Source organism: Lissotriton helveticus, chromosome 1_1 (genome assembly GCF_964261635.1).
Source record: "Lissotriton helveticus chromosome 1_1, aLisHel1.1, whole genome shotgun sequence".
Classification (NCBI taxonomy): domain Eukaryota; kingdom Metazoa; phylum Chordata; class Amphibia; order Caudata; family Salamandridae; genus Lissotriton; species Lissotriton helveticus.
The window spans coordinates 323,972,630-323,992,459 of NC_136057.1; the positions used below are offsets into that span (position 1 = coordinate 323,972,630).

Consider the following 19,830-nt stretch of genomic DNA (forward strand, 5'->3'; position numbering starts at 1 on the left):
AAACATCATATTGAACACCATCAAAAGTGTTCATAAGGTACAATGAGTTAAGAACGCTACCAAGAAATTAGCCAGAGTGTATTACTGGTGGACTTTTATGATAGTTTTTTAACTATGTGCTTGAATTGCAAGAATTCCGACAAATGTTTAAAAGTCTTTCATGTTTTAAAAGGTATTTACTGTTCTAATAGGTATTTAGGTTGAAACCTATTCATGTGAATAGAAAGATAGTGTTCTGCGTCAGGTTCACTATGAAAAGCCAGTTACCGTCCTGATGTTACTAAATAGAAGAAAAAAGAAATAGGGAGGCACCTCATCAGCAAACTGTTTAACTGATATGTAGCACATGTTATCACCCATATTTATTAAATTAGATGTATAAAAAGGTTTAGCCTCACTGTCATTTTTCATAATATATAAAATGGATATTTGGAAAGAATAGTTTACAACATTGATATCAGCTGGTGTAAAAAAAACAAAAGTAAAGGATAAAACCAGCTAGCACGTATTTTGCAGCTTTAAAGCTCCAAGGCAAACTAGTGAAGGTAATACTCATAGGACATAAAATGATGAGTATTCAAATTTCCGAAAATTGGATCAGGTTCTTTAAAAAAAATAGGAGCTCTTTATGTGTAGTCCTCTCAGCCAACACCCCATGGACTTTGGGACTTTGATGAGTTCTAAGAAAGCTTTCTCCATGAAAAACTTGGATAGACATTGAACATCCATCTTACTTTGATTTCTATCACCAAGCTCAACTTTTTGTTTCTAACAGATGCAAAGATCTTGCCCAACTCTCACCACTTGCATTCTTATGCTCCTCCCTCATATACTCTCATGTGCTAATCCAACTTGCTCTAAATTTACGTTTTTAGTTTTGCACACAAGTTGCTTTGCTGACCAAATGCAATAAAAAAAGCTGAAACTAAAGTTTAGAATTTCAATCAATGTAGGAGATAAAACAGAGATGTAAAGCAATCCTAAATTAGGTTACAGATCTCAGATCTATAACATTGTAATCCAAGGCAGGGGTACTTAGTAGGAAAGATGTCTGTGCCAAACAATCACAATCCATAATTGTCCATCCATCGGGCAGAGCTTCTCCTCAAGTTTCAATGTAAGCAGTAAGAAAGCTAAACTAAAAGCAGAGTTTTTTTTTTCTTCTAATAGGTATTTGGTTGTTGTTGTTGATTATTTTTCCATATTGCGGGAGTGGACGTTTTTCAAAGAACCCACAACTGATTGCGTTTTGCACTTCATGGTGTTCCTGTTTCTATAACCACAGATAACAGAGTTCAATTCACTTCTTCCAAGAAAATTCAATTTCTGCTGCAGAGTGGTATAAATAAACACAATTCTTTATATTCTTCCAACAGTAATGACCTAGCAGAAAGGTTAAAAAGAATTTTGAGTGAAGCAATTCAAATGGCTTTAGGTACGTCCGTGCTAAGGAGATCATTCAAGGAAAAATTTAGGTTTATCATTAAGCACCTCATTCTACTATTTAGTTTTCTTTATTTAAATTTTTAAATAATTGCATTCCGTCAAACTAAAAACTTCTAGGTAATCACATTATATATGACTCAAAATTGATTCAAATATGCATAAGAAAGTGAGAGAAAATGTATTGTCCAGACAACAAATGATTGTTTGACATCAGCAAAGCTGTCGGAGGTCCTATTATTGTCAAAAATGATTTAGTTATCAAAGGCAAATCAAAAGTTTGTCCCTTGCATGGTGATTAATGCTGCTAGATCTTCCGTCAAATCAGTGGAATGTGAGTAGATTAGTTAAAGTTAAAGATCATGAGTTGAACAACTAGTCTACGTAATCCTTGTTACACAGAGACCCAGAGAAATAATTTGTTTCAGCAAATCAGCAACTTGTTGCTGACCGAGGCATGTTAGGCAGACAAAACTCGAATGTTTTTATATAAAGTTCCATAAAAGCTTCTCTGAAGGATTATGCTTAGTTGTATACCCGTAGTATCTTGCAACACCTATGAGGCTAATAAGAATTTCATATTCTCTTTAACCTGTTCTGTTTAGTGTATTTGTATAAAGGGCAGATGTGTTGTAGAGGCACAGACATAACCCTCTTGTGCTCCTTTTGCTCTGTAGACTGCATGTGCTTTTTTCTGTGCCCTCATTGGTTCACAACATACCTCCTTGTCCCCACATGCCTGGCCCCCATATGGTTCCCTTTGTACTCTGTGATCTTGGGCCTATTTCCATACTTTCTGTGCTGAGCTTCAATTGGGCAGGTAATCTGGATCAGTAAATAGTGAAGAACTGCAGTTAGAGGAGGCAAATCAGATCAGATACAACCTTAATATAAGAAAAGAAGTGAGAGGTTTAGTACGACTTCTTTATATCAAAAGAGAGGAAAGTGACCTCTTGTCAAGGACTTGACACAATGAAGGTCTCTCTCGCTCCCTTTTCATTACCTAAAGAAAGGGTTTCTCCTTCATAATGCCATTCTGCACTTAATATACATGTGAAAGTACAGAAAATCACCCTGACAATATTGGTAGTTCATAATTGAAGATGAGTTTTACAGGAGTTGATCACCAAGAAATTTCCTTCTTCTGACTACTCAGCCTAGTGTCTTGGACGGCTTTCAAAGCAGCCCGCTGTCAGCAGAAAGTCACTGAGGCTATCACAAGCATGCCAAAGCCAGTCCATAGCCTTGGGTAAAGTAAAGAGGGTTTTTTCCCCTGCATGCCAGTGCAATATGCACGTAAGTATTTCGGACAGAGGAAGAGTATTGAAGAGACGCACTGCAGTCAGTTTGCTGATGTGAGCCCTGATGGTCACCTCAACGCTTCTGTGGAACCCAAGCTGCTCCCCGGTGAGCACCTGCCTAGAGCCAGGGCTGATGTGCTATAGAAGGATCTCCTGATTAACAGTTATAAATCTAGATGAAAATCAATAAAAACTAAAAACCTGACACACATGGTGGCTCAGTTGATTACTGTCCGTGTGGCAGAAATCTGAATTGAACCTGATTTAATTTCCATTGAGGTGACTCAAAGGTTTCATCCTTCCAACATCAACAATGAGTTCTGCAATCACAACATCTATTATTATAGCTGGTGGTGTCACTCAGAGACTCTTGCACTGACATCACTCTGCGTTGATCAGGCAGTGTTGGGCTCAGTTTGTATCTATATGTGGCCTGTGACTACCCTCTCATGAGTACATATGTCTTAGAATTAAAAACTTGATCTACAATACACATTGCAACTGTGGTCTCATCAATAACCATAGCCGAACATACACATCTGTCTGTGCAATACACATGTCTATTTGGTGTGGTACAGTAATTGTGTCCATTTCCAGTCACTGAGTACATGGTGTCATGTAGCAGGATGAAAGCACATTCTGTTTGTAGGGTGTGACAGATGATCTACAAAAGTGCTGCAACTTTGTATCCCTAATACCTAATTTACCTGTTGCTTTTGTACTGTTTATTGGTATTATTTTGCAATCTGTGCTTGTTAACCAATTTGGCTGCTGTTATCTCAGATGGTAGCTTACCTCTGGATTCGTGGAACTCCAGCGTAACATGTGCGTCAAATCCCAGAGAGAAGTAATTATTAAAGACACTCAGAGGAAGCTGCAGAAAAAGAGGTGGGTTACTTCTTGTGTTTTCTGCCCCAACCAAGTGAGAACCCACATGAACCCACGCAAAGGCAAACCCTCCCCAAGCTCCTCAACAATTCTACTTAGAGGATGTCAACCAATCCTCCCATGACAAGCAAGCACCGTAATGATCTTAAAGAGGGAGCTCACATACTACCTCCCAAACCAAGTAGAAAAATTCTTATGAATTTCAAACAGGGAAAGTTTTTTTGTTTGTTTTTAACATACTCAGGCGGTCACCTGACAGACTACAGACCAAATTTGCATCCTCCCCACCCTGACAAGCACCCTTCTAGTGACAAGCACCCGTACAAATATGCACATGAAATGCAATCTCTAGCTCCACATTTGGGTGAATATCCCAAAAAGACTGTACATAGGGGAACTGACCACTGACCTTCCATCCCCACACAGACGGTGCCCTTTATACAGAGGAGCCGACCTCTAACCTTATGCGCTCCGTCTTCCATCTCTTCTGGGGGCATGTCTGGATTCTTTTCAACCAGCAGATTCCATCGATCGAGTTGCACTATCGTCCCATCTTCCACATGGCAGAGGATCTTGGAAACAGGCTCATCCGTATACCCCTGGACAATCAGAGGGACAAATGGTAATATCAGGTGACGAAGGCTGTTGTTCTAATTGGGGTAAAAATCTGCTATGGCCCATAGCGACAAGAGGAACATCACATCCTGCCTTTTCAAGTTGAAAACTCAAAATCAAACCTGCAATGGTTATCAGATGAATGAACTTCAGATAATTTAACAGGTAAATGCATAGTTCAGTGAAAGCATTTAAATGAACTAAGGAATGTGGTATTACCTTTAAACTAAGAAGCCATTATCACGTCAATGAATGGCTTTAATAGAGAATTGCAAACACCACAATGAGCACACGCAGCATGGTAATGGAAGTAACAAGTCAAACATCTAGATGAGATGCATGCAGAATTATGACTGGCTCAAGAGTAGAGACAATCTGAAAGTCTGCAAGTGACTTATTCAAGATTACTCACAAAAATGCTGAGCACAGAAATGTACTTGTAATCACAGTGATACACCCAGGATCACAACATGTAATAGTGGTGTGCACAGAAGAGCAGCTTAGGGGATGGAGGTGACTCATTCAATGTCTGTCCAGGATTCGGGGGCTCAGGGTAGAAATTGGCTAGATGGCGCATTAAAGAAGAGGGTGGAGGGTATGGGAGGGCAGGATATTGTGTGGCTTTACACCAGTATGTGACCAGAGAGAATACCATGCCGCTTATATTTAGATTGCAAGCATCTTCCCATAGAAGAAAATACCTATGTGGAAGGGTGTGTGTGTGCGTGTGTCATTTTGTGCGTATTTATGTGTGTGTGTACTAAATCTGTTTCACAAATGAACTAGAGGAAAGAGACAGACATGGTTCAAAATAATAATCCACATTTGTATAGCGCACAATCACCCTTTAGGGTCTCTAGGCGCTGGGGGGCCGTCGGGAAGATTAAGCAAGCTATTGCCCAGAGTCGCATGGTGCTGGGCTAACCTGCCGCCGGAGCCGGGGATCGAACCCTGATCCCCAGATTCCAGCATCAGTCGCCCTGGCCGCGGCGCCACACCTCTCCCAACAAAATAACAACAAGGTGTGAGTCAGCACTGCCCGACAACTTGAAATGCGCCAATCTACCGAGCTGGTTATTCTTTACATTTGAGACTCATAGGAGTTTATTCTGGATGCAGTTTGTGGCTGGAGTCATGGCTGTGGGGGATTCCATTTGAACTATTTTGAGTTTTTTTACTTTTAGGCCCGCACGGAATGCATATCCCCACACACCACTGCATTACCATTCAGCCAGCATACTATCCTGAGGTAGACTCATGCTTGGATGCTTGGATGCACATTGGATGTACAATGAGTTTTTGTATGAGCAAGAATTTGACAAAAACACACTTAATACAGGTGATACCATAAGCATATGGTAAACATCACTTACAACGAAACTTTTACAACGCACTACCATTACAACGCAGTCATTACAACGCAAACTATTACAACGCATTGCTCTGGGGGGAGCTCTAGGATAGGGAATAGGTTAATTTACTATCCAATAACCTTCCCTAGTGTCCACGGGGACTGGAGTTGGAATAGTAAATTAAACTATTCACTATCCAGCACCCAAAAGCGCTATGCGTTGTAATGGTATGCGATGTAAAAACCGCATTGTAAAGGCAGGCGTTGTAATAGCCTGCGTTGTAACGTCATACATCCAAACATATGAATAGTTGCGAGGCGTATGGAAAACAGTGACTTACACAAGGTCAAACATACAACGGCGAAGAGCAGTGGAACCTGGGCAATGTCAGTGAACACCAGATTAAATCTGCATTATTTATGACAGCCAACCATGATCTGACTCACCGATAATGACAGCACAGGAAAAATGAAAGCTTACCCCTCCCCAGTTGAGAGTTCGAGCCAGGTCATTGCCTGTGCCCAGTGGAAGGATAGCAACGGGGGGCTTGGGGTGCAGCTGCAGCTCATCCAGGACGGAAAGGATCCAGCCCACCTGCCAAGCAATAACAGAGAATGATGTAACAAAGTTGAGAGTTCGAAAGCAGGAGAGGAGAGGAGAGGAGAGAAGAGGAGAGGGAGGGGGAGAGGGAGAGGGAGAGGGAGAGGGAGAGGGAGAGGGAGAGGGAGAGGGAGAGGAGAGGAGAGGAGAGGAGAGGAGAGGCGCGGCGAGGCGAGGCGAGGCGAGGAGAGGAGAGGAGAGGAGAGGAGAGGAGAGGCGAGGCGAGGAGAGGAGAGGAGAGGAGAGGAGAGGCGAGGAGAGGAGAGGAGAGGCGAGGAGAGGAGAGGAGAGGCGAGGAGAGGCGAGGAGAGGCGAGGAGAGGCGAGGAGAGGCGAGGCGAGGAGAGGAGAGGAGAGGCGAGGCGAGGAGAGGAGAGGAGAGAGGAGAGGAGAGGAGAGGAGAGGAGAGGAGAGGGAGGGGGAGGGGGAGGGGGAGAGGGAGAGGGAGAGGGAGAGGGAGAGGGAGAGGGAGAGGGAGAGGGAGAGGGAGAGGAGAGGAGAGGAGAGGAGAGGAGAGGAGAGGAGAGGCGCGGCAAGGCGAGGAGAGGAGAGGAGAGGAGAGGAGAAGAGGAGAGGCGAGGCGAGGCGAGGAGAGGCGAGGAGAGGAGAGGAGAGGAGAGGAGAGGAGAGGAGAGGAGTGGAGAGGAGAGGAGAGGAGAGGAGAGGAGAGGCGAGGCGAGGAGAGGAGAGGAGAGGAGAGGCGAGGCGAGGCGAGGAGAGGCGAGGCGAGGCGAGGAGAGGAGAGGAGAGGAGAGGAGAGGAGAGGAGAGGAGAGGAGAGGAGAGGAGAGAGGAGAGGAGAGGAGAGGAGAGGAGAGGAGAGGAGAGGAGAGAAGAGGAGAGGAGAGGAGGCCATACACAAGAGTTGTTGCAACAGTAATTGTGAATCTATACAAGACAACTGCTAATACAAAATATGTTTTCAAGATCAGTAATAAAGGAAAATAAATGAAAGGAGATACAGTTGTTACAAAGGTAAGTAGGTTCAGGGTTATGATACATGGTTATATTTAGGATTATGAGAAGGGCTATAGTTAGTGTTATGGTACAGTTTAGAGTTCGAATTATGATTAGGGATGCTCTGGGTTACTTAGAGGCGGTTTAAAGCTTATTTGTAATAAAGGATATTGTAAAAGCAGTTTCATTATTGGAGTACTTCTAAGGTAAATTCATATTTTCATTATTGACAACTCTTTTGTTTAGATTATTTTATTAAGGTATTTCTTTGTAAATATACTCTTTTGTAATGTACAACAGGGAGAGTAAGAATTGCTATTTAGATGGAAAATAACATATGGGAGAAATGACAAAGAGAATCATTTGATATGGAGGAGAGAAAGAACTAAAGAGAGAACACCAAAGGTTCAACTAGAACAGATGAAAGCTATTCACAAAACACATTAAAGTACAGTTGATCTAACTAATGCATAGATTTACTTTGTGTCTTCATCTGCACTATCAGACCTATTGTATACCACACCCACACACTACATCCATTCCATCTCAGCAAGGAGTCTTGTCGCAATGCACACTTACCGTCCCGTCACCACCACAAGCCAGTATTCGGAGGTTTGGCACTTTTCTGTAAAGCTCAATCCTTAAGGAAAAAGGAAATGAAAGCTACTTCAAAGGTATTCAACATGGTAAACACGTTTATGTCCCTGCTTTACTAACACAAAGGCAAAATGATTGCTGTGACTAATTATGGTACAGCTGTGAGGGGTATCTAGGCCCAATGGTTCTTCAGCAGGAGTAACATAGACTCTTGTTTAAATAACTTGCCCTGGCTAAATCAGCTACCACCTTCACCCCCATAATCTAAAAATCACAACAACCATTTTGGAATGTACACAACCAGTTATTACGTTTTTGGGGGTTTTGGACTATTTCATAAAATTGGAATTCAAATTGGAAAGACTGATATGTACATATGAACAGTTTCTTAAAGTCACCTCACTACAGTCTTCATTTGTGGAAGACACTTAAAATGGTGGCATTTGAGTACAGTATGTACTCGATAACTATAAGATTTCACATTTCTTTGGAATCAATCATATTCAGGACACCCAATATTCAAATACACAATGTATGCAGATCTACTATCATGTGTAACTCTCAACACTTGCAAATGAAAGCAATATCACTTCATGCACATAGATACATATAACATTTTTCTTAATGTTTCTGGGAATTCATAACACTGATGACCACTTTATGAAAGTGATTGGTTTTCCAACCCTTTACTTAAATGTATTCTCATAATCAGAATGTGTACTGCTTTTTGTTATTCTTTTCATACATGGTATTAATCCCCAATATTACGGATGAACAAATCTTACTTTTCAGGTGGAACACTGATTCCTTCTAATTAACATTGTTTCTCTCTAGGTGCAGTTTATTATCATGGTTTCTAGTATCCTCTTCTAATGTAATCTCATTTCATACATTTAGGGCTAGTTTGGTCTCTGTATTATTGATACTTACGCTTCTCGTGGTCCTTCCTGAGAGAGATCGAAGACTTGGCGTGGGTTTAAGAACCACATGAACATCTGTAAAACTTTCGTACCCTGTGAAATTGTGATGAGATGAAGGGCGAGAGGTATCAATACATCATTTATCCAAAACCAACAGCCAGATATTACCCTTTACAAAGACTTATTGTCCAAGAGAAGGTGTGCAGGTGAACGACAGATTCCATCTAAATGAGATATAGGGTTGCTAATACGCTGAGAGAGGTGTGTCAACTCCCCCCGACAGTTCCGTATTATGAGATGCACAGTACGGACATTGCAGGAACATGATTCATGTACCCATGGACCAAACAGTTAAAAAACAGTCGGACAGCACAATGCTCATGTTTGAGAATGTACACCTGTTTTTCTTATTATTGTGTTTACATAGCATTGCCCTAATGTACTGCGCCAGAAATGTCATAATGAATGCTAAAACCCAATAAACAAATTTAAACAAGAGAAGGTGTGCAGGTGACTGCCTAACCTAGTCCAACCATGGCAGTTACAGCTATTTATTTAATTAAATAGGCAGGTATTTTGCTCCTGCACCAACATGCATTAGGGTATTTTACGCAAATCCATAAATTTCACATTGTACCATAACGTATGTAATACGTTAGTACTCATAAAACAACTGCAAGTACCAATAGGATGTTGCAGAGGAATAACAATTGGTAGGAACTGTACTAGTAAGACAGGCTACACAGCAGCAATGCACATTAATCTTAGGATGTTTGTAAGTAACCAATGCATGGCAATAACAGCATGAGCCGAAGATAAACATTTTCTAAAACTCATCTGAAAGTTCTTTACCCACATAGCCTTATCCTGCATTGCTCCTAGTCTAGTACCCTAACATGAACTCTTGTGGGGTCATTATACATAGCTCTGTCTTTCCTGTGCACCCTAGGGCACTATTCTACTTTGCTGCTGCTCAGATGACTTCCCTCCTCCCTAATGGCCTCATTATTTCTTGTTCCAATTCTGCTGGTAAAAAGTTTGCCATGAGCCTCATTTTGCATTGTTCCTGCTGTGCTGACCTTCAAGATCACGAGGCCTCATTAAGTCTTGCTCCTGCTCTGCTAGCCTCTCCAGTCCTGTGGCCTACATCCTGTATTGATCAGGTTTGTTTGAGCTCCCTCGTGTGGAAGCCTCATCCTGCCTTGTTCGTGGTTGTGAGGACTTAGCCAATCCTGTTCTTTATTTATGATCTCCTGGTCCTCTGAGACTTCGTCCACTCTTTCTTATTTACTTGTAACATCACTACTCAAGAGGCCTGATCCAGTAGCAAAGAAAGGAATAAGAAGTGGACCAACCATCAACCCAAGCAATGGTGATGGGGCACACGCCAAGAACTATTAAAGAGCTTTATTCTCTCGTCCCTCGATGTTTTATTTTGTTGCTGGCTAAGTATCAGGGCAGGCACAAGCAGCTGACAATAACTGTTGCCAGAGCTTAAATAGATTCCCAGGTGCTGTCCCTCGAGTCTACATGATGTAATTTCCAGGGAAAGTGACACTTTCAAATAGGCCATGCAGTGGGCACCATTAGACAGGGACGTAGGCTTGATCCCTAAGGACTAAACAGGAACGCGTTATTGCTTGGCTGAAAGTGCACCCAACACACTCCTGTGATTTATCCCTAATGTCGCTCATTTAAATATCCCTGAAATGTATGCAATAAACTTGCTATTTATTCTTCATGGCAGCCTGGATCACATTCCTACCTTCTCCCACAGTAACCACACTTGGAAATATCTTTGCGACTAGCCCTAGGAGAGATAATGGCTTTCCAAAGGATGACGGACTCGTACAATTAAAGCTTACATTCTCCTCACTGGTCACCATTTAGCAAAGGCTACAATCCTCTGTAAATTCTAATTGCACATACACCTTACACACACAGCACAAGCAAATTCAGATAAAAGAGTGGTGAACAACAACTAAAGTTACAACCCTCTTGATGGAAGACCATCATACTACAGCACTGCAACAGTGCCTTTCGCATGCCATGGGATTTTCCACCTTACTAGATAACATGAGATAAGGTACCTTGGGAATCAACAGCAGAGTCTTCACTTGATTATTTATTAACATTTGATGCTGCAGTGCAAAGTACTCTCTTGCCTTCAAAGAGATGGTCTCTTTAAACCATCCCAACTCTACAGCACTAAAAAAGCAACAACCCCTATGGCTCATACAGAGAGACAAATTTTTACTTTCCCCACTGTACAAAACATTCTTTAATGACTTACAGCCTCTGTACACTAACTGCACTCATTTGAAGTCGTCATGTACACATGTACGTGAAACCAGATCTACTGTTCACCCGGCACCACAGCTTTTTCCAAGCCTTATAGAAGTTCTGTCTTTGCAAGGATCCACTCTACTGAACTTGAACTGTAAATGGACTCTCAGGCCTTGCAAACCCCTTACTCTACTGTACCACGTGGGCCACAGAATTCCATAATTCTTATAGAAACACTCTTTTATTCCCCTACAATTGAACATTAAGGAGATTGGGAACCATGCTCCTCCCTGACCTCTTAGAATGCCCTAAGTCCACTGCGCAACAGAAGCCACAGCCCGCTCCGAACCCCAAAGCGACTTTCTCTAAAACTGTGCTGTCAGACCCCTAGGAGAACGAAATCTGTAAAGCCATACTCTGGGTCTCACCTGATTACCTCCACTCTTTGGATTCACGAATACAAGCAGCGGTTTCATGAGGGGGGAAGAAATGGGTTTCAGTGCAAAGGGCCGGCCTTTACTGTCCTGAAAAAGAGAAAGGACATAATCAATCCAAGAAGGGACAGATGAGATTAGAATGTAATGACCTGTCTACCACTCCACTAGCCATGTAAGGCCTCAGTCCAATACAGACACTTCATAAACTCAGTAGGATGGAGTAGTAGACAGGGGTCTTCGAAATCAACATTAAATACAGAGACAGACAGAAAACACAGAAAGAAGCTAAAGATGTTCATTGAGAACTCACAATGAGGAGGGTTCTGTAATACATGTAGCATTACACGTTCTTCCTTGGCTCTAAAACAGTAAGTTGGTAAAACATTTGAAAATGCTGCTGTATGTTTCTTTGGGAATTATCATGAAATACTGTATTCAGAAAGTGTGGGCCTGATTCACAAAGATAAACTTAGACCTGAAGTTTAAGTTTACCACTTTTTGGTATTCACAAAGGGACTTACAAGTAGTATCTTTACGACTGTGCAGGTTCCGCCCCTAATGCAGAGATTCAACCCTGAGTGCGGAACCTCTCCCGTCCTAAAGATATTACTCGTAAGTCCCTTTGTGAATACTGAAAAGTAGTAAACTTAGACTTCCGGTCTAAATTTAATTTTTTTGAATCAGACCCTGCACGTCTACTACAGCTACAGAGATGAGGTGTGATGGCATATGCAACTCATACATTTATCTTCTCTGTCTTGAAGGCACACACCTTTGAGCAAACACAGCAGCTATAGCTTACTCAACTGCAATGTTAAAATTCAGAATCTCCAGTATGACATTTCTGCAGGATCAGTTGCCAAACATCCTTGCAAAGTACACAGAACAAAGTATTAATCCACTGATGGGAATTATTTCAGAACAAAGTATTAATCCACTGATGGGAATTATTTCAAGGATACAACTCAACGACAAATTATCATGTGCCCTATGTATTTGCATTGTATTGGCCCTAAATGAATTAATGCCATCTCCTCATCATACTTCCACACTCTTTGCCTGCTTTGAAAGACCTTCAGATGGATCCCTACTGAGGCCATAAACCTGGTCACCCACGCAATCATCATCAGCAGACTCGACTACGGCAACGCACTCTACGCAGGTGTCACCCAGAAATTCCTCAGGAAACTACAGAATGTTCAAAACCCCACAGCCAGACTGGTTCTCACCATCCCCGGCTGCAGCCACATCTCTGAAAACCTACGAAAACTCCACAGTCAACAATAGAGTCAGATTCAAGCTCCTCACACACACCTACAAAACCCTCCATGACGCCTGGTCAGCATACCTGAATCAATGCCTCTCATTCCAAGTACCCACCAGACACATCTGCTCTGCCCAACTATCCCTTGCCACTGTCCCTTGGGTCTGCAAGACTAGGACCGGTTGGAAGATCCTTTTCCTACCTTGCCGCCAAAACCTGGAACACCCTGCCTCTCCACAACAAGCTACATCCCCCCCAACCTTCTGCCACCCCCAGCGCCTTGAGACCCTCACAGATGAGTAGTCATGCTTAACAAGTACTGATTGATTGATTGATTGATTGATTGAATGGTTCTACATAATTTTTGCTGATTGGAGAGATCACCCAGATACAATGATGGCAAAAATATTCCTAAGTAATGGCACTAAACTGCATATCATTCACTGATTCCTATCTGCTTCCTGTCCTCTAGCATGCAACATCTGTGGTATACAAAGAGCCTATCAGATCCCTATCATTTTGCTCATGCCTTTCTCCAAACAGCATTCTGGGTAACCAACAATTACACCAGACCTTTCATACCACAGTGCATTTGCCACTCTATAAACAATAGTGATGACGAACTTTTTCTAATGAGCAGAGATGGTTCGCATTCATTAACACCAAATAATAAAAGGAAACAACTCAGAAGAACACACAGTTTGTGAAAGAGCATATATATATGGGAGTAGCACAGCACCACAAAATGTACAGCTTCAAAAAGGAGAGGAAAGCAGCTTCTCAATCATAGAAAATGACAGACACTGCCCTTGCCTCTCTGCAATGTACTTACTTGGTGGGGCGACTGACTTTCACATGGGCTCAATTGCTTCAGAGGATTAAGCAACAACCACAAAGTGAGCAATGGCCCTCACATGACTTCCATCATTTCATATAAATTTGTTACAGGTGGCAGTACAGGGAAAACGCGAGTTATATGGGGCCATGTAGCATTCTGGCATGGGAAATTCAGCCCCTGGTCCTTTGCTGCCTTTTCTATGATTAGATACAAAGGCATCACACTGAGAGGGTATAAAAGTAATGGATGGAAATCACTGAATGAATCTTAACCACTGGGAATTCTTTAGGGCATCATTCTGTTGAATTGTTTTTTGCTGTGCAGTTGGAGAAGAGGACCAAGCGCATGCAAACAAGTTGCACCATAACCCAAAATGAGCAGTGCAGCCTCAACATCTAGGCCATATTCCTTCTGACAAGCCACAGACATGTTTAGTTGCTGGAGCATTGGTGAGATGTAGCTTGGAGCTCTAAACCAAAGTGGGCCATTCCACTTAAGGATATTCACTTATACTCCACGAAAATGATAGTCAGAAAGGTTTGCATTAACTGTAATCACTCTGACATATCCTCCTATAGAAAGATTACAGGAAATAGAGTTGGGGGTCATAGTGGTGTTAGAACATCTCAGCATGCCCAAACCAGAATCTGCACAACTCAATCCCTTTTAAGGCACAATGACATCATGTGCCACAGGGACAGTGTAGACAACTTGATTGGCTTTTGACAACAATGGTACATAAAGGCGTTGTGCCAAGCCAGGCGCCAGTACCGGTTCTTGATACATGGGGCTGCTATGACTGCAGACTGTTAATCTCCAAGTGTGGGAACTCGTCAAAGGCTCTCTCCAGTCGAACATCTTAAGAATTCAAATGAAGTTAAAGTTACCTTTCAGTCTCTACAGTGGGGTACAAGGGATCCCCCTGACAGTCCTCTCAATTAGGAGCATAGAGGGAACACGGAGGACCCAGGTTACCCTCCACTCAAAGTATTCTCAACAACAAAACCTGGTCCTGATTATCAGAGGAACTCGCTTATAACATCACCTGCCTGCGACTGTGTGGAGATATATTTGATCTGCAACACATATTACATTCATGGACAGAGTGTGCCTCACTTCTGTTTACTAAAGTATCCTGTGTGTCTGTGTCTGCGTGTGTTACTATCTTCCAAACACTGCACTTGGTGTTGTACAAAAAAGTGTGTGAGGAAGGAAGGAACCTCACGGGAGCAACGACAAGGGAACTGCTGACTGGTACTCGTCAGTTTGTTCCACTTATCATTATTGGTTCCTTCCAACCTTTAACAAAAATGGTGTGAAAAAGTGTAAGTGATTCATAAGAACTCAAATGTGATCCTAACATAAGGCTTCTTATAGGTTAAAACGAAGCTCAACAGGAGTGTGTAGGTTTTAATAGGAGTAGATACCCAGCAACAAATAAAGAATATCATTTAGCTAGTGGTATCTAACATATTTTTAGCTAGTTAGAGCATCGAATAGAGGCTCTCTAACCCCAGAGGGCGGGTGAATATAGATATAAGCAGTTAGGATCACATTTGAGTTCTTATGAATCACTTACACTTTTTCACATCATTTTCGTTAAAGGTTGAAAGGAACCAATGATGATATGTGGAACAAACTGACGAGTACCAGTCAGCAGTTCCCTGGTGGTTGTTCCCGTGAGGTTCCTTCCTTCCTCACACACATTTTTCTACAACATCAAGTGCAGGGTTTGGAAGATAGTAACACACACAGACACAGACACACAGGATTTTTTAGTAAACAGAAGTGAGGCACAATCTGTCCATGAATGTAATATGCGTTGCAGATCAAATATATCGCCACACAGTAGCAGGCGGTGATTTTATAAGCAAGTTCCTCTGATAATCAGGACCAGGTTTTGTTGTTGAGAATCCCCCTGACAGTACCAAATCCATATCTAAAGGCACCAGAAAGACAAGAGCCTGAAACATACAGGCGCTCCAGTGAATGCATCTTTGCAAAGTTGGCAGAATGGGATTGTGGAGAGTTTTGATTTCAGTACCTGATTCAGGTCTTCTTGTGACCAACACGACTGGAACTGTAGAATGGGTTACGTGGCTATTGTTCCCTGCATCATCAAACATAATGGGAAGTCTACATCCTGCTAGGAGGTTAAATCAATGAACAGAACGTACTGTGCCCCAAAAACATTTTTTTGAAGGAAAGTGTTGCACACACTGTGTTTTCCTGCTAAAATGCCTCCGTTGTATATGTATTAATACATCTCATTTATAAGTGCCTTTCATTTAACAATACTGACATGTTTATAATATATTTGTCATTATTATACCTTGGTAGTGCACCAATTGCCTTTAAATTCAGAATGATGTATAATGTTTAGCAGATTTATATGCCAGTTCTTGCACTTTGCAATACTAATCATAAGGTGTGATCTATTCAACATAGCGAAAAAAATTGTACCTATGTCTAATACAAAGGCATCTTCTGGGAGAGGCTTCTTCAGAATTTACTCAGAGTTTCAAGCAAACTGAATGATAAAGACATCTTAACTGAAGGCCACGGAAAGGCGCAGTCAGTCTAGACTGTGTGTTTGACAGGCTACGACCAGCTCAAAGCACAGCAGCTGAATGAAAATAACATTATTATGCATCAGCGGTATAGGTGTCAGAAGTCGTATGCGCAGGTTGAAGTTAAGATTAACTACAGACTAGAAAGGGAGGGGTTGTTACCATAGGTTGGTTCCAGTTATACATGCTTTGATTTAATAACCACCATCTAATATGTTGCCATTCTTATTAATCTATATCTGTGTTGTATTACTTTTCTAACCATTATGTTAATTTTTGTAGTAACATCTATTCATATAATCTGCACTAAATGAGAGCTTTAATTATTAACAAAGCCTTTTTAAATATATACTGTGGATTTCTTGGGTGTGTTCATCCATGGGGAAACTGAACTCTGGAACTCACTAATAATTTAATAAACACCTAAAACACACCATCCCCTAGTAGGTTTTAGTAGATACATGGATTACAATCCGCATGATTTTCTGGCTCAAGTAGGTATGTTGGCCTGAGCCTATGCTTGCCAGATGGTTTTCAGTGTCTAAAACAAGGTCATATTTACTGGCAAACCTGCAAAAACGTATCCAAAGGGCCACTTACCTCGCTGCCTTTTTTGCTCGCTTTCCTCTTGAACGACGTCCTTTTCTTTCGTCGACTGGAGTATTTTAGTGCCATCTACATATATAAGGAGCACAGAAAGAGATGGAGATATCAGGAGAAGAACAACACCCTACAACCGTATTCCTGCTTTCCGCTGCCGGCTGTGCAGACCCAGCCACATGGCGAATCACAGCTAGGTGTATCAGGAGGCAGAAAAACCTTGCAAACTCCTAAGTGCGTGGACAAGGCTCACATTGCCTTTTCTGGGTGCATTTACTAAAGCCCAGAAATGTAGTATTTAACCCCATATGACCAACGCTAAGGAAACCACAGTAACACTAATCCCAAAAAACAACAGGCCAAAGTAGGGCATGCATGCAGAGCACTCCATGTTATTACAGAACTCAGGCCACTGACAAATCTGAAGAGGGTGGGGTCTGCTAAAATAGAGTTTGAGTAACACACACAGTCACTCTTTGTGTCAGGATTTAGCAGGGAGCAGGGAGGCGGCTCACAAAGGGGTAACACAAACACTGCAGCCACTTCCTAGCTGAGAAAGCACCTAATGATCTGATCTATCTTTTACTCTCTACTTCTTAATGCAATGTTCGTCTATTACTTTGATTCATTTGCCTCTGTGTAGAGCATATTATACATTGAATAAAAAGCAAAAAATGCACCTTTAATAAAACCTAAACAAAAGAAACACAGCATGTATACAACCGATCAGAGGTACAGTAGCGCCTTGACACAAAAGTTTTCTGCTAATGCTCCAACTTTGTCTAGCTATGCATATTTTCTTATTTAGTATTTATCCCGTAAGTTCTGTTCACTACAGCTAAACATGCCTTTTGAAATTTGCTTCCCTGAGACCTTAAATCTTCCCACAATCCCAAGGCGGGGACCTGCTTCTACCTTCCAGGCTCATTGCTGAATTATCAGGATTATGGCCTATCCGGGGACTAAGGCAGACATCCAGAGATACCGAGTTTGGGCTCACCTAGAAGGAGATTGAATGAATGTATGTATTGATTTCTAGAGTGCACAGTGGTGTAAAGTGGAGAGGCGGGAGTGACGTAGAGTGGAGTACAGTTTTGTAGAGTAGAGTGGCATAAAGTGGAGAGGCACAGAGTGAAGTAGAGTGTCGTATAGTGAGTGGAGTGGCATAGAGTATCGTATAGTGGAGTAGTATAGAATGGCGTAGAGTGGAGTAGTAGAGTAGGGTGGAGAAGAGTGTCATAGAGTGGGATGGCATAGAGTGGTGTAGAGTGGAGAGGAGTGTCACAGATTGGAGTGTCCTAGAGTGGAGTGTCCTAGAATGGAGTGGCATAGAGTGGAGGGGCATAGAGTGGAGGGGCATAGAGTAAACGTCGTAGCACGGAGGGGCAGAGTGGAGTGGAGTATCGTATAGAGGAGTGGAGGGGCATAGAGTGGAGCAAACTGTTGTGGAGTGGAGTGGCATAGAGTGGAGTAAAGTTGGAACAGATTGGAGTGTCGTAGTGTGGAGTGTCGTTGAGTGGCAAAGAGTGGAGTGGAGTGGCCTGGAGTGAAGTGGGAAAGAGTGGAGTAGAGTGGACTGGACTGGAGTCAGTAGAGTGGAGTAGAGTTGAGGGGCATAGAGTGGGGTGTTGTAGAGTGGCACAGTGTACAGTGTCATAGAGTGGAGTGCTATAGAGTGAAGTGGAGTGGAGTATAGTGGTGTGGTGTAGTCTAGAATAGAGTAAAGTGTCATAGAGTAGAGTGGAGAGGCGTACCGTGGAGAATGGAGTAAAGTGGCATGAAGTGTCGTAGAGTGGAGTGGCATAAACTGTTGTAGAGTGGAGTGTCACAAAGGAGACTGTCATAGAGTGAAATGGCATAGAGTGAAGTGTCGTAGAACGGAGTTGCATAGAGTGTCGCAGAGTGGAGTGTCATGGACCGGAGTGGTATAGCTTGTCATTGTCATAGAGTGGAGTGGCACAGAGTAACATAACTAGAGTGCTGCAGAATACAGAAATGTGTTGTAGAGTAAAGTGGGGTAGAGGAGAGGAGAGGAGAGTTGCGCAGAGTAGAATAAAAGTGGCATAGATGGAGTGGCGTGCAGTAGAGTGGCAAAGAGTGTAGCAGAGTATCATAGAGGGGTGTACACTGGAGTAGTGTTGAGTGGAGTAGAGTGGAAAAGAGTGTCATAGAGTGGAGTGTTGTACAGTAGAGTGTCGTAGAGTGGAGTATCGTTGAGTGGCTTAAAGTGGAGTAGAGTCATGTTGTAGACTGGAGTGGCATAGAGTGGAGTAGAGTGGCCTGGAATTAAGTGGCACTGAGTATCATAGAGCAGAGTGGCATAGAGTGGAGTAGAATGGAGATGTGTGTAGTGGAGTGGCATACAGTGGTGTAGCATTCAGTGGAGTAAAGTGCATTAAAGTGGAGTGGCATAGAGTGTAGTGAAGTAGAGTGGAGTAGAACAGAGTGGAGTAAAGTGTCACAGAGTGGAGTGGTGTAGAATGGAATGGTATAGAGTGGAATAAAGTGGCATTGAGTGGCATAGAATGAAGAGTCATGGAGTGGTGCAGACAGTCGTGAAGCGTTGTGGAGTGGAATGGAGTGGCACAGTGTGGCGTATACTGGAGGGTGAACAACCTTTACAACGAAACTTTTACAACGCACTACCATTACAACGCGGTCATTACAACGCAAACCATTACAACGCATTGCGCTGGGGGGCGCTCTAGGATAGGGAATATATTTAATGTACTATCCAACACCTTCCCTACTATCCACGGGGACTGGAGTTGGAATCGTAAATTAAATAAATCACTATCCAGCGCCTAAAAGCACTATGCGTTGTAATGGTATGCGATGTAAAACACGCGTTGTAAATGCAGGCGTTGTAATAGCCTGCGTTGTAACGTCATACATCCATACTGGAGTGGTGTACACTGGAGTAGGGAGGAGTATGTGTTGTACAGTGGAGTAAAGTGGCATAGATGGAGTAGAGTAGAGTAGAGTAGAGTAGCATACAATGGAGTAGAATGTCAGTGTGAAGTGGCATAAAGTGAAGTGGCACAGAGTGGAATGACTTAGCATAGAGTGTAGTTAAGTGTCATAGAATAGAGTGGAGTGGCATTCAGTGGAGTGGTGTGGCATGCAGTGGAGTGGTGTGGAGTGCCACAGAGTGGAGTAAAGTG

The 19,830-nt window shown here is 42.5% G+C and overlaps 1 protein-coding gene across 4 annotated transcripts in view; it reads right to left on the bottom strand.

Moving 5' to 3' along the window:
* DGKI (diacylglycerol kinase iota) overlaps positions 1 to 19,830 on the bottom strand; it is a 679,239-nt gene that overhangs the window by 439,689 nt on the left and 219,720 nt on the right. For all 4 annotated transcript variants that reach the window (XM_078671815.1, XM_078671812.1, XM_078671824.1 and 1 more), the window contains exons 9-15: positions 16,667 to 16,741; positions 11,386 to 11,481; positions 8,682 to 8,764; positions 7,734 to 7,794; positions 6,080 to 6,193; positions 4,094 to 4,231; positions 3,540 to 3,618 (exon numbers count right to left, since the gene is read on the bottom strand). In XM_078671815.1, the coding sequence (XP_078527941.1) occupies positions 3,540 to 3,618; positions 4,094 to 4,231; positions 6,080 to 6,193; positions 7,734 to 7,794; positions 8,682 to 8,764; positions 11,386 to 11,481; positions 16,667 to 16,741 (646 nt within the window). The remainder of the gene's footprint in view (positions 1 to 3,539; positions 3,619 to 4,093; positions 4,232 to 6,079; positions 6,194 to 7,733; positions 7,795 to 8,681; positions 8,765 to 11,385; positions 11,482 to 16,666; positions 16,742 to 19,830) is intronic.